The sequence below is a fragment of the Copadichromis virginalis genome, linkage group LG6, assembly GCF_057382275.1.
Source record: "Copadichromis virginalis isolate Kocher_CV1m ecotype Utaka linkage group LG6, C_Virginalis_male_GT1.1, whole genome shotgun sequence".
Taxonomy (NCBI): domain Eukaryota; kingdom Metazoa; phylum Chordata; class Actinopteri; order Cichliformes; family Cichlidae; genus Copadichromis; species Copadichromis virginalis.
The window spans coordinates 41,275,060-41,290,716 of NC_140623.1; the positions used below are offsets into that span (position 1 = coordinate 41,275,060).

Genomic DNA, 15,657 nt, shown 5'->3' on the forward strand with positions numbered 1-15,657 from the left:
ATTTCAACTGTTAAACGGTTTAGTTTGAACTCACCTTACCCACCTCTGTTCCAGGAGCAAAAGGAGGAAATGTACTTTCACTTCCTGTATTTATAGCTTCCTGGTTAATCAGGAAGGGGTCACAAGGTCACAAGAAGAGACCGAGTGTTATTTGATAAAGCTGATTTCAGAGTGTTTATAGAGAAATGGATTTGTTGTAATATGTATCGACTACACACTGCAGAGTTTGATTGCTTGGAAAGAGTAGCTGTACAGGTTTGAGTATAGAAATGTTTGCCTTACATACCTAATGGATTAGTCCAGGGCTGAGTGGACTATTTAAGCAGATGAAAGCAGGTGTTTGGGGGGATGACCAGGTCAGTGTAGCTGTGTGCAGTTTGACCTGATTTAACTTCAGTTATGTTTATTCGAACTGAGTTAGCTATGGAGTTGAGTTTCTTATTTATTTTTTTGTAAATATTGTTTGGTCATAAAATGGTGAATAAATGGACAGCTTCTGTCTCCTGCCATTCTTCAGCCGCTTAGGTCACGTTCTACCACACTGACTTCTTTCACTCTTCTGATGACATAAAAGACGAGTAAAATAAAGAATAACGTCATTTTTTATGTTGCTTTCATTAGTTGCGTTTCATTTTAAGCCATCCATCATCCGTCTTTCTTCTGTTTTTCCAGCTTGATGACCACACAGCTGATAGACTGGGCTTAACAATGCGTTCCTTAAGTTTTTGGCGGAGCAACTCAGACAGTTGGAGGAGATGCTCCACGATGGCAGCACTGAACAGTAAGCTTTATTCTGTACTCTCACTGTTGTGTATTTTTGACTCTCTAAATAACACTTTTCCTTGAACGTGCTTCTGACATCCGAGTTTCTGAGGTATCTGGAACGCAGAATAACAAACCGGTAGTGACTTCCATGTTTTACACACACTGAGCAAACACTCAAAATCCAGTGTTGTGTCCCAGCTCTGTCCTCTACAGGAGAGAAAACAGAGCACCTCCTTCGAGCCGGATTCGAACCAGCGACCTAAGGATCACTGTGATCAGCCTCTACAGTCCTCCGCTCTACCAACTGAGCTATCGAAGGGGCTGGCTCAGCTCCCCCTGCCACGACACAAATGCAAACAGGGTACGTGCGACAGGCCTGAGAGACGGCAGCGATGATCTGCTGTTTCCTGTTGCTGGTTAAGCTTTAACAGGCCACTAAGCAGCTTTCACCTACCTCACTCAGCGACGCATGACCACGCACGAGCGAGTGACTCACTGCTATCTGTGTGCATCAGGAAGTGTGTGAGAGGTGTTTGTTCACGCTTATAAGCAGATAAACAGAAGGTGTGAGGAGAAGAAGAGTAAACATACGCACTCGAATACCAAGAACCTCCAAACACGAATAACACAACACTGAACACACTTTCTGCCTTCAGCTCTCACACACGATGACCGAAGCTGCTTGTGTGCAGTCGTGTTATTTCTCCTACCACAAACACGTGGATCCGCTTCGCCTAGCGGGACATACAGTTTCTGTGTTTTTAAACAGACAGAGAGGAGCAGATTTATTAGACACACGCTTTGATTTTTCAGTGTTTCCACACAACAAATTTTAATTCCTACAAACCACATTTAGTTTGAAATAGAAGCACGGGAATAAAAATGGATGAATGAAAACCCGACTATGACGATTCTGTTCTAATCTGTTGTTGATTAAAGTATTACAGAGTCACCGTTTTTTAAAATGATACCAATATTCACTCAAACAGCTCAAGTTTTAATTTTTTTCTACTGATTTTGATACAAAGAAATTTTGTTTTGTAAGAAGTACCAGATGAGATTTATCGTTTTCCCCGCATATGAATAATTTGGTGCCCAAAGGAAAATCCCCGAGACTTTGATTTGGTTTTTAAAAAGCTTTAGGACAGGTTTAACTTTCTCAAGCTTAAAACAGACGGCTGTTGTTTTTTAAAGCAGGATAACGCACTGACACAAACAGACTCTTTGCCTTAACGATAAACGGATCAATCCTGCTTAGCGTGCAGTCAGCCCTCCACTCACTTCATGTATTAACTTATTTAAGGCGGTATGAGGCACGTAGTGCACCCACATCCCTGTACACATCATTACAGCCCGAGGCAGCAGCCGTCAGCTCTGACAGCCCATAAACTTTTGGACAATGTGCCAACAAAGAAAATCAACACAGAAGATTTTAAATTAAACAATCAAGATGTGTTCAAAGTCCAAACTTGAGCTTTAACTCAAAGAGTTTAACAAAAGTCTTGCATTTACTGTGTAAGAATTACAGCCATTTTTACACGCAGGATCATATTTTCACAGGCTGGATTTATCCAGTGCAGAGTGTGGTGGTGTTCAGCGTGCAAAAATGTGTCACACCTGCTGATTATGAGGCTGAGATGAGTAAAATATCACCGGTGAACTTCCCAGTGTCTCATAAGAACGTGGACAGCATAATCAATGGTGATGCAATGAGCTGGATCAGACATCCGATCCATTTTATTCAGTTACGTTATTTCAATATACAAGAAGAATCAGTGTCGAGTTATACTGGTACTGATAAATCCTCGCAATGCCCATCCCTCATCCTCCTCCAGCAGAATCCATCAGTGCATTTTGAGGACCAACAACTGAATCACATCAGTTCACATGAAAGGTCTATTTTAACAATAATCCAACTGCTGTGTGTAGCAGGACGACTATCACGTCGTAATCTCGTCATATTTCCATCTGCGTTAACGAGCTCAGCGTGTCAAATGAGCGCTCTGCTGTCGTGTGCACTCAAAGTCGTTTAAGCTCTTAAAGATTTATTTATGACAACACGCGAGTAGCAGCGCGCTCGCTGATGACAGAGGGGAAACACCGACACCATGTTGGATCTGCACCGGATCAAGTCGGCGAGTGACAACGACGGCAGGAATCTCACACACACACACGCGGGCGCTAATCGCTGGTTGCTTCTCACGGGATCTATTAATATTTAATAAGCTGCTGTGTTAGCAGGAGGATAAGCCTCGTGGACTTCAACTTAACACACTTTCCAGCTGCCCCACTGATGTGCTGACTGCCTTTATTCCACACTGCATCTCCTGAAGGAAAAATCTCAGCTTTATCTTGAAGGGTCACACTTCTTCCTTAAAGGGAATTTCACTGAACTGTAATTCAAAGGAAAATCTCTCTTCTTTCTGCAGACACCTCTGTACTTAGGAGGGTACTCAGAGAGCTGTGTGTCCTGGAAAACTCTCTAAAATGCTGCGTGTTGAAGAGCTCATCACATCTCTGTGTTGGTATCAGCCCAACAACAGTTCCATCATAATTATGAATAAAAACAGAACTAATATTATCTTCATCTCCATCTAAGTCCACTCTCCTGGGAGAGGAGGAAGTAATCGGGCAGACGCAGGAAGCCCGTGAGCGCCGATGGAAATACGAGCAGCAAAGAAAGAGACTTTTCAAAAAGAAAAAACCGAGTGTGCGCCTGGGGGGGAAAGGGGATGAATGAGACGAGTCTCTTGACCCCCCACGACCTCAAACCGCCCTCCTCCCCTCTGCCTGCTTCCCACCAGATCACACCCTCCCTCGGCTTTGTTTCACCTCCATCCCTCCATCCCTCCGCCGCTGCTCCTCCCGCTCCCCTCGGGCCCAGATGGTCATCAGCTGGACTGATTTAGACAGCAGACAATAACACACTCACTTACAGACACACACACCCGAGCAGGCTTCCTCTGCTTTAAAAAAAATTGATGTGACAGAAAGTGCTGGACGGGTTGTGCGACATTTTAAATGCATGCTGGGAGAAGGAGGGGCATGTGCTGAATGAATAATGGCAGGCTCGATCAGAGGTTCAGAAATATTCATGATGAAGTTATGTGAATGTTCTAAAGAGGCTGTCAGAGCTGCCCCGAGTTTAACTCTGTAATTGGTGTAAATGTATAACGCAGACATGTTTGGTCTGGCTGTCTCGGCTCACTCGTCACTCCTCGAGGTTCAACTTTCTCCTGCAGCTGAAAGATTGATTAAGGCAAATGTGAGCAGACTTTTGTTCCTGGTACCATGTTTCAATATTAATTTAAGAGAAAAAAATCAAATTAGAAAAGAAAAAATTGCCAATTTACAAGAAGAAAATTGTAAATTTAATACAAGACATTTGTAAATGTGTGAGAAAAAATGCTGGAAAAATAAGGGATAAAAGAAAAACAATAATAAGGAAAAAAACAAATTTATTAGCAAGAAATCGCAAATTTATGAGAAAACCTATGAGAAATATAGTAAACTAATAAGAAAAGAAATCTTTGTCCAGGAACAATATTACTTCACTTTTCTAGTTTTAGAAAGAAACGGATACATTGTAATTCATATAAAATAACATAACCGAGTGTTTCTGATTGGTGATGAATAATTTATGGTTAATCTGACCGCAGTTTAATGGACACGGTGAAACACGACACCGATGACTGGAGCCTGGTCACCGTCACATCACCGTGAGGTCACAAACCTCACTCAGGGCGCGGCGTGTGCACAGTCACACCATCCTGTTCTCTCCATGTTGCTCCGTCGTTATTTTTCCCCACTTCATGTCTGTTTTTGTTTTGTGTTTATCTTGGAATTTGTTCATCTTTAGGACTTTTTTTTAATCGATAATTTGCTTTTTTTATGGTTGGGTTTGTTGTTATTTTCAAACCCCCCCCCCCCCCCCAAACCTGCAGATAATGACCAAATAAAAACCTCTATCATTTGTGTGAGTGTGTGAAAAGCACCAGATGAGACTGAGCTCAGCCTGTCTGTGCTTACAGCTCCCCCTACAGGCCGCTCAAGCTAAAAACTGCAACCTGTTGGTGAACTAAACAGGTGTCGCCCCTTTGTCCCGTCCTTGTCTCACCCCCGACTTTGGCTTCATTTTTCCTCAGTATGCTGAGTCTGTGCAGCCCCCCCCAACTCAATCACTCCCTTTGTCCTGTTTTCCCACAATCCCCCTCTGGAGAGAGAGATAAGACATTCTGCACTGCAGCTCCTGTTAGGTCCGTCAATATTTACTTTTACTGTGTGTGTGTTAAATGCCTTCACAGCCGGGCAGCGGAGCGCCTGTGTGTGTGTGTGTGTTTGGTTGGCCTGATTTCTTGCAGCACTGTGTGATCAATCTTTTGACAGTTTGCTGACTCGTTTCTTTGTCATGGACTCCCCTCCCCTCCTTGTCTCAGTCGCTGTCTGAGACAGAGGCTGTCCACACACACACACACACACACACACACACACACACACACACACACACACACACACACACACACCCTTGATCACTGTCATTTGGGGGGTTATAAGCAAACACTGTCTGCCTCTCCTCCACCTAGAATGACTGAATATGAAGCTTCAGCTTCTTCAGCAGCTATACCGGGGGTTATTCCACCATCTCCACCCAGTGTGAAAAAAGTAAAGTCAGGCTTAAAATAGCTCAAAAAGCAGAGCAAAAGCAGCTCCTTGCAATGAAGAGAAAGGTATTCATATATGAGGAAAGGGAATAGAGCTGAGATGAGAGAGAGGGGGAAGGAGGAGAAGAAGTGAAACCCAGCAGAGGCTCGGTATTGTGCTGCTAATGCAGTCCAGGCTTGGATAATCCAACAAAGGTTACTGTGGAGACCAACAATGAGGGTCCAAGGGGCCCCCGACCACCGAGACGGGACAGGCAAGGAGGGAGGAGACGGATGGGGGGAGGAGAAGAAATCAAAATCTACATCTCAAACTGTCTGAGCCTGATTTCAGTTTTAAAGTCTGTAAGATTCCTGTTTGTTGATCTGAAAACGCACCACTTCCTGTGCAGGGGAAGGCTTTTTCCTGAGAAAGGAGTGACACAACTACTGGTTTCAAGCTTTAGTCACTGCTGAGTGAGACCATGGAAAGTTGTGGTTTAGTTTTTCTCTGCTGCAGTACTGAAGACTGATTGTAACTGTAAACTGACTGAAATCAGTCTACGTGGGTGAAAGAGCAACACATTTCCCAAAAATGCTGCTTCTGCAACTACTGGAGGTGGACTCAGTCAGCCCTCTGCATGTCCTTTTGACTCAAACATGATCGTGATTTATTAAATATCCGCCACATTTGAGCATTTTATTTATTTAATGAGTAGTATGCTCAACAGTCGCCCCCTGCAGGGTGAAATAGTGCAAGTGTAAGTCGCTCCCATGTCGGCATCACTTTTCACATCCTGAAGCTACAGGTAGCCGATACTGCTGACGCTGCCTTAACTCACCATAATCGGCTAATTGGCTTTTACTTGTGCCATAAAACCAATCAGATAGTTCTGTAGGCGGGATAAACCTTCTGGGATTGGTTATAACATCAGGTTTTTTCTTTCGTTTCTTTTTCTGTAATCTTAAATGATGGTTTGGTAATTAAGTTTAACACAAGGTTACGAGATTTAAAACAGACTTATTTACCATGTTCTTTTTTCAGGCCCAACAGCTGAACATAAGTGAATATGTAAAGCAAAGGTGAATCAAGTACAGTCGGTAAAGCATCAGAAGATCAAAATGAAATCATGAAAACCAAAAGGAAACTGAGCCGTGGCAGTCTGAAGTTCAGGAGAATGAAAAAGGAGGAATTTGTCTGAAGTTAACGGTCAGCACTTGCTGGCTTTTCTTGTAGTTAGTCAATGCATGAGAAAATATCACCGTGACGTCTTTGAGCTTTAAATGCGTCTTCATTGGCTCTCTTGCTTAAAATGACTGACCTTCAGCTGTGTGAACACTCAGTTTTCTCTCTCAGAGAAAAAAGAGCCTCAGAATGAATCCAGCAGCAGTTTGAGCGTCAGTGTAAACAAGGCTTTCTGGATTGTCTTTGCTGCGTTTGATTCGTTTCCTCTGTGCTCAGACCTTTTCGGCGACCATGAAGCTGTTACGTATTTATTTATTTATTTGTTTTTGGCCGCTGACCCACGGCCTCCACGCTCCCTCGTCCGTCCTCTCCTCTGCTCTCCAGATGCCGCCTCACAGATGGACGACATGCACAACGCTCGGCTGAATTTTATTTATTTGACTCGGACACACAGTTTACAGGAATGCAAGTAAACAGTTCCAAGGTCAGGTTAACCTTTTGGATCTCCAGTCTGGTCTTGATTTTACTTTTTATCAGCATTTATCTGTTTATATTTATCCGCCATTACTATTAACAGGTTTAAATCTCAAATTTCAAGGACCCCAGAATTCATTTGGTGAGGCTGGTTGGTTCATTTGTATTTTATTTTACTGTTGGGTCTAAAACTCTAATTATACTTCTTTATTACATTTTCTGAAACCGTGATCTTGCATGCACCATCAGCGCAACATTTATTGGATATTCAAATAAGATAAACGAGTATTCTACACGACTATTTCTAGTGTGGAAATATAGATTTTACTCATGTTTTACCACAGACCCCAAAGCGTTAGCCAAGTCTCGTTATGAAGGGTGTTTTGAAAACTGCATATGAAACCGCACACACATTCCAGACTCCAAAAGGGCATCCATACAGGATGTGACCAGCAGCAGAGACCATGGAAAGTCAACAACATGCAGCAACGACAGGCGTAATAACCAGTTAGTGACATGTAGTGGGCGGGTCCTGCATTAAACATTTCTCTATTTGAAGGTGAGCCATGAAAATGCCAACCAATGACAGCAGATGATTCTGTTAACTGACATATGACACTATAGTAAATCAAGTATAGGGTTACCTAGGTTACCTGGAATCACCGCCAGCAACAAAGCGATATGTGATGAGGAAATTGCCTCCTGTGTAAACGCTACTCGATAAGGACCATCATTTACGAAATGATCTTTGTGTTTAATTCAGTATGACCTGATACTAACACCTGAGGCCAGAAAACATCAGGAAAGTGTCTACTGAGGTCACAAAGGGAGGAAGATGAGGCCCGGTTTCCCACAGACTTCTACAGGACTGAAGTCTTTCTGTGACCGCAGGGATCGCCCCCTGGTGGCCTTTCAAAGGAATGCAGAGTTAAGGCACCTCTGTCACTTTACAGATCTGGAAGCTACATCAATCTTCGACATTGTATATGTTTTTACTAGAATCCAAACTAAATAGTATCTGTAGCTTTAACCCCATCAAAAATATGATTTTCAGACTTCTAAGAAAGCCACCAGGCACGTCCCAGACAGCAAATCTCATTCTTTTTCACCGCTGCCTGTTTATAAGTCAGCCACTGCTAGGAGGGAAAAATAGTTAGGCCGTTTTGAGCAAACAAATCTAAGATACTGAAACTAAACTATTAACAGAGAGACAGCTCTGAATCCCACCTCTGAAAAGAGCCACTCAGAGTCTCACACGACTCATTACAAACAGAGTGTGTGTGTGTGTAAATATTTAGCAGCTCTTACTCAGGCGTGCATATCTGTAACAACGTTAGTGCATGTTTGAACATGCAAGAGTGCAAACTGTCAACGAGAGCACTTCATTGTGCAAGTCTGTACATATTTGACTGCATTAAGACTGCGCAATGTGGGAAATTCATGAGTATGAGATACAGACAGACTTTGTTTAAAATGTAAACACATACTGATCCTGTGTAACTACATGCAGTTAACATCGAATAAAAGAGATGCTGAGCCAGTCTGCTGAGACGAACAGACCAGCTGTAGCCCAAATTTGACTTGAGAAACAGCAGGAAAGAGCAGTTTTAGGGAGCTAAGCTATGCTTACTGCTGCTAATTTTAGTGGTTCAGCTTGAAAAGCTGCAGTTCCTCCCCACAGACTGTTAAAAAGTCCAACTTTATAGCACAAATAAACATGTTCACAGCAGGTTTCTCTCTTTAAGTAGGACTGCACAGCGTTTTTATCCCTTTTCCTCTATCCACACATGTTCAGAAAACATCCTGCACATTTTTAAAGCCTCTTTTTTTTGTTTGAGATTATTTCCTATAGCTGGTTTTCATGTAACTGTCTACTTGAGCTACAGCCAAAGGGGAAAACTGCAGTTCACCACAAGGCCAAAAGCAATACAGATTTTTGTTGAATGATGAAAACTATTATAAATAAGAGGAAATGCTGCTACAATTAAGGCTGCAAAACTTCTGAAACTGGCTGAAGGTGATTGTTGGCCATTTTAAAAATACAGACCTACCAGAAAAAGTATTTTCAGACAACAAAGCCATCCTAATAACACTTAACAGCAGGTTTAAAGGTCACTTGGACAGAAATAAGGGTGCATGAGAGTCAGAAGATTATAATATAACGCCAAATCAGCCTTCTGTTGTGTATTCAAATGAAATAAAGACGACCTTCACATGCTAAATGCCTCTCAGCTCTATGAATGTGGTGCACACAAACAAACTCTTTGTCCCTGTTTTAGTTTGCTGCAGTCTGCCCACCTGCTCCAAAACACATGTTGGTGTCTTTGGATAGTTTCTTCCTTCATCAGCTGTACGATGGGTGATTTTAACTCTTCACCTGGATACTAGAGCCATGATTTGATGTTCCACCCTCTTGTACAATTTTGGTCACTTCTGGCTCCACACAAACAAAATGCTAAAGTTCAAAACAAACCGTCTGCGTGTGTTTCGTTCACTCACCCTGAAGCTATGAGCGCTCTGGACTGAGCCATGGCAATCCTCTGCAACGCCGGTCTGCTCAGGCCGGCTAAGCTTGATCGCTGTGGTAAAGGCGCGTGGCACACTGTCGCTGCGGATGATGCTGACCGCTGCGGCTTCATCACCACCGGTGATGGAGTTGGCACAGGAGAAGGAGGCGTGGTTACGCTGCTGGCAGGGGTGATCAGAGTGGCGGTTGGCACCGAGTCGCTGGCTGAAGATGAGGAATGCTTGGGTGGAACGGACGGAGGGTTCGGGTTGGATGTGGGGGGCTGAGGTGGCGGGAGCGACGGCGGAGGCGGCCTGCTGGAAGACACGGAGATCCTCATGGAGGAGGTGCCAGCGGTGAGGGCGGCGAGAGACTGAGCGAAGAGCTGGGCGTTCACCCTCTGGGAGGCGGTGTTCTTGGAGATGGCGAGGCCGTGCGGCAGCGTCTGATAGTAGCTGGAGTTGGCGTTCTGCTGCTGTCCCCGTCCCAGGGTGGCTGATTTCGATGGACTTAGTGATTTAGAGGGGGGTGGCGCTGAGTTCTTGGGTCGCTGCATGGTTAAAGATCGTCTTCCCAGAGTCTGTATTCCTCCTCCTGTATTGGCCTTCACACTGAGGACCAGCATGCACTGCTGGCAAGAACAAGGCTGGCCTAATGCTGTGGCTGGCAATCCTCCATTAGGGTAGACAGAGCTTCCGACCCCCATGCTGGCTCCTGACACCCCAACGCCCAGTAAGGCCCCAGTCAGACCTCCGCTCGCGCCTACACCTCCTCCTTTAGGTACAGGGAGCGGACCGGACACTATGGGGTAAGCCATGTCAGCACGCCGCTGGATCCTCCGACACCTCTGGCTCTGTCTGTTCACCTGCAGGAAGACAGAAAACTGAATTTTCAGAAATAAAGAAATAAAGATCGCATCCTGCAAGAAAGGTTCAGGGTGCACATGAACAAACCTGCGTCATGTTCTGAAAATCAATGAGGTAGCAGAAGCCGAGCGGCGTCAGGTCGAGGCAGGGCTGCTGACGACTGTGGGCGCTCTCGATGGCGATGGCCACCTCCATGTCATACGGCGTCCATGTGCCTGCGTCGTTTTCCCACTCCCACTGCCAACCTTGACCCGGGCCCGAGGCTGGATCATAAAAACTCCTCCGTACCGGACGGATGGTTCCTAAAAGACACAAACAAAACTCTGGGTCAATTTCAGCCTCTTTGTCCTGAGGACAGCTAAGTAAAGATGCCACGCAGAGATGCAGAGTTTAAATGTCCACATAAGAACCTCTGTTCGATCCAGGAGATGCAAATCCCTTTGGATCAGGAGGGTCAAATCTGTGCTACCTGCTGTGATGATCACTTGTGAGTAAAGAAGCAACCAAAAGCAAAACAAAGCTAGAGGAATTATGAGATCACAGATCTCAGGCCTCCTAGGCGAGGCATGTCCGAGTGAGGGCAGACCAGGACAGACACTGGATTAATAATGTCTCTCAGCTGGAGCAGGAAAACCTTGGTGACCCACCAGAAGAACTGGAGTATGGTGGTCTGGGTGAGGGAGGCAAAGGTTAAAATATCAATACTACAGTCTAAATATCAGGTGTGTGGCTACATGTTGGTGACCTTTTCCTGGATTCTGGCTCCACTGACAGGTGAGTCATGACTGGTAATGGGCGTGGGTGGCATGTTGAACCTGACCTCGTCAATTAACATCACATTTAGGAGGTCAATTGAAATGAATGAGAACATGTATGCAAGCTCGTAAATGTAAAAAGACAGAAAACAAAAACGTGTCTGTGGGTGAGAAAGGCTCGGATACGTGAGAGAAAAATAAATGGATGAGGTTACTAAGTTCATATGAAATATTAGATTTTTATAAATGTCTTTGCAAAAATTAAAAAAACCAAAACCCTCAAAGCCAACAGAGCCGGTCACTTGTCTTAGATTTACTTTGCTTCACTTCTGGCCGTGCTGCTCCTGTGCGGGTGTTTCATGGTGGGCGACTAATAGGGGCGGAGTTTCTAACACAAGTAACACAAACACAATTATATGATTTAGTCAATCTCAACAACCACTGGCAATAAATAATCACGCTTTAACATATTTCATATTTGCCTGAGTTAGAAATCTGAAGGTATTTACATCGTAGAAAATCTTAATTTTAATGAACTGCCCTAACTTTTCAACCTCACACGAACTAACGGTCAGCACAGATGGTTGTAAAACACTTAGGAGACTCTGCACATCTCGGAGGAATAACTGTTGTTGTAAACAGAACAGCACAGCAGACCCAAAACCCAACAAAGAAAGTCATGAAAACTCCAATAAAGATATGAAAAAAAGTGAAAAGAGAAAGCAGAGAGATTTGCCTCGAGTCTGATCACATGAGCTGAACTAAATCTGTGGGGAGGATTGATTTAGATGTATCCCGATTCCACCCCGAGAGATATGATCTTGTGGCCTGATCGGCCACCCCTAAGTGAATAATAATCTAATTTCCCATTAATAGGCAGCATGCCTGCAGAAAGAGCAGAGACGCTGAGAGGAACTGAAAAGGGCAACAACTGATGGCTCCATGATGCAGCCTCTCGAGCTGCATGCATGATTTTCATTAAAATACTTCGATGAGTTTCCACCACAACAGCTCCACAAAGGGGACGGGAGAGTCCTCTTCTGACAATCACATGCTCGTATTGCTGCGTTTTCACTTTCAGTCTAACACAGCGCTGACAGTCTGCTAAACAGTCAAAAGATTTTTTTAAATACCACAAGAAATACTCAGAACAGTGTTTCTCTGTCTCCCCGTGGGGCCGAGGGATGGCAGGAGGCTCCCTAAGCCAACCAACCAGAAACTACCACCGTCTCCAGGGGAACGGGCTATTCAGTCAAAGCCAGGGCAAGAGCAGGAGGGCATATGTGTGAGAGGCTGTTATAAAGAGGTTATACTGGCAGAGTGGCATAAGCACACAAACCTAAAAAAACACCAAAGGAGGTGAAGAAACAGAGACAGGGCGAATGATCGAACTGAGATATCAAACTCTGCTTTGTGCCTGGAGATGTGCAGGAGTTCACAAGAACATCGTCAGTGTGTGGGAGAGAGGAGAAACGGTGCTTCCCCTCCTCCTCCTCCTCCTCCTTCACACTCTGTTGAATGGACAGCACAGCAGGGAGCACTTGACCTGCTGATTACCATGAGAAACGTAATTTCTCTCTTTCGAACTGCAGAGAGAACAAGTTCATTCAGCCTGAGACAAACGGCAGACTGAGGCCGACCCTCGCCGCTGTCTGTCTGTCCTTCGTGATGTTCGCCCACCGTGACAGCAAAATGTGAAATCTGGCCAGACATTTCCTAAATTTAGAGGCAGAGAGATCCAAAAAGGTCTTAATGTGAGGTATGACCCCGACCAAGATGAGAGCGAGAATTTAAAGTTCAGTCACGACTTGTTGGTGTTTTCTGGTGAGAAGAACCTGCAAAACGCTCAAGCAGCCGTTCATTTGTGGTTAGAGCTGCGTCAAACCCAGAAAACACCAAAAACACATATAATACGAACCCTTTAGCAAGTACAGACATAGCTACCGCCATTAGATCCCCCGCCGCTAATGCACTCAAAGTAAACACAGGACAGATCAGGGCTGTTCTGAACAGATTGGCTCGTTGTCACTGATGCTCAAACCAGATCGCTGATTCAAATCTGATCTCTGATCAAAATACTGGATTAGTGCATACCTACACAGAACACCACACTCTGTACACGAAAGCAGGAGGAGGAGGCATTGTGGGAAAAGGATTCGCTGTACTGCATCTGTGTACTTTGTGTGTAGTTACAGCTTAATCTGTGCTGGACTCCCACTCAGCAGGCCAAGGTCTTATCACAGAGAAGACGAGCTGCCCTTTGTTTCTGAACACAGTATCAACATCTGAAAGGTTTCCGAGTGCATACCGATCTTTTCCTGCATATCACACGGCCTTGACAGCTCATTTCCAGATAACTGCGAAAGTCACATGAGCCCTTTTTTGCACTGCAGCCCTAATGTTTCCTGACCTCCGAGTCTCGTCCGATCTGGGAGCATCTTCATATCCAATGTTGTTCATAGAAAACATAATCTTAATTACGCATTTACAGCGATTATTACTTAAAAAGGTTTAAAAGAAGAACTGTGTACCAACAGCTAACAGTAAACTAGCAACAGCCAAGTTAAAACCTACAGCACATGTTACAGTCTCGGGACACATTGTTATGAATTTTCTTTTAATAAGGTTCCAAATACAGACAGCATCAAATCATTTGTGTAGCTACTTCTTACGGTCAAAACATTGTGCATATTTGTTCCTGAGTGAATCGGTTTGGCTGAGATTAAAGTTTTAGTTTTTACACAGCTGAATAAACGTCAAGCAGACAGCTGATTATCAGAAGTATGAGATGCTCGAGAATATACTCCGGTGTCCCGTTATATTTTAGATAGCAAGGAGTTTAGATAGTACGGAGCCCCGCAGGGGACATGGGAGAGAAAAAAAATTACGACAGACTTTTGCGAGATCTCGCAAAAACTTTTGTGAGATCTCGCAAAACAAACTCGGGATCTCGCAAAAGTTTTAGCCGCATTCTTCGGAGGCCGCCAGCTCGAAGCCGACCGGGAGGTCGAGGCACGATGTGCCGGGAAAGCGGTGTTCCTCCCGGCTGTAGTAGGTCTCGACCTCCCGTTAGCTTCGAGCTAGTGGGTGTCAGATCTCTGAAAACGTCGGAGCACTTTTGCAAATATGTGATGTCTTGTAAACCGAGCAGGTATCTGACGTTTACACAGCTACATTCACGCCTCAAAATATCTTAAAAGTGTATTTTGTGACCCAGAAAGAGTAATATTACAACTAAGTAGCTGCCGCCATTGTTGGAATTCAACTTTTGAGAGATCTCGCAAAAGTTTTGCAAGATCCCGAGTTTGTTTTGCGAGATCTCGCAAAAGTCCGTCTTAATTTTTTTTCTCCCATGTCCCCTGCGGGGCTCCGTAAGATAGCACGGAGAAGAAGCTTCTTGGATGAGAGGTGAAACTTCTTCAAGCAACTTAAAGAAGTCCAGACGCTTTTCTTCGCAAGCTCCTTTGACTACGATGACCTGGATGACTGAGAACCTTCACAGACACTAGGAGTTTATAAAACTTCATCGAAACAATCTGCAAATTTCATTAAAATTTAATAAACTATCATCTTGTCTTTATTTTTAGTTAGCACTTACCTTAAACACTTAAAGCTGTAAGCTAATTATAGTTATATAAGAGCAGATGCTGCTGGTGCAATAAGCTGTATGTTTTACGTCCAATGGATGCATGATCTGATTAGTCGACTAATCGCAAAAATAATCGGTGACTAGTCGACTATCAAAATAATCGTTTGTGGCAGCCCTAGCTACAACTGTGGTTTGCCTCCACCAGTGTGTGAATGTGAGAGTGAATGAATAGTGCAATTTTAAAGTGCTCTGAGTGTCTAGAAAAGCGCTAAATAAATGCAATCCATTATTACTGTTATTGTTACTGGGAAGCTGGCACGTTAAAGACCAGTTGTTCAATCCAACTGATGCGAACATCCACCTGGTAAGTCAAGGTTGCCTTGGATGCGCAAAAACAGTTAATAGCTTTGTAAATATTCACTAAGCTTGAGAACATCTGAACTTTCCAGGACTTATTTTACTTCGACAGCTGCATGACAACTAAAAACAAACCAGTTCCATAACTCATCAACATCCAGTCGGTGGCCAGCGAACCACTAAGGTTAGACTTTAGTCGCATTACAAAAGATGGATGTAGCTTCCAGATCGGAAAAATTAAGCACTTTATATTTAATGGCCAGCAGGAAACCATAATGTTTTTCAGTGGAAAAAAGGCCCTCAGCTCTGAGCTCAGTTAGCACTTTCCAGTCTTTTTTTGTTTTTAATTAAGTTAATTTTGGCCTTTTTACGAGTCACAAAGGAGGACAACGCTTGTTAACCGGAAGTCGTTAGCCAATGAGCTGTTCTTCAGCCTCTCAGTCAGATCCACTCCACACTTCCAGTTTCAAAACACCACGATGGCGACAGTGAAAACGCTCAGCTGGAACCTTATGGACTTGT

General features: G+C 44.1%; 1 protein-coding gene and 1 non-coding gene across 3 annotated transcripts in view; both read right to left on the minus strand.

The window, feature by feature from the left end:
- The window catches only part of LOC146708538 (E3 ubiquitin-protein ligase DTX4-like), a 41,066-nt gene that overhangs the window by 6,328 nt on the left and 19,081 nt on the right, over positions 1–15,657 (minus strand). For both annotated transcript variants that reach the window (XM_085460480.1, XM_085460481.1), the window contains exons 3-4: positions 10,522–10,736; positions 9,562–10,433 (exon numbers count right to left, since the gene is read on the minus strand). In XM_085460480.1, the coding sequence (XP_085316606.1) occupies positions 9,562–10,433; positions 10,522–10,736 (1,087 nt within the window). The remainder of the gene's footprint in view (positions 1–9,561; positions 10,434–10,521; positions 10,737–15,657) is intronic.
- Positions 997–1,084, minus strand: trnay-gua (transfer RNA tyrosine (anticodon GUA)). The gene is given in 2 exon segments: positions 997–1,032; positions 1,048–1,084. It is a non-coding gene; the product is annotated as a tRNA-Tyr (tRNA).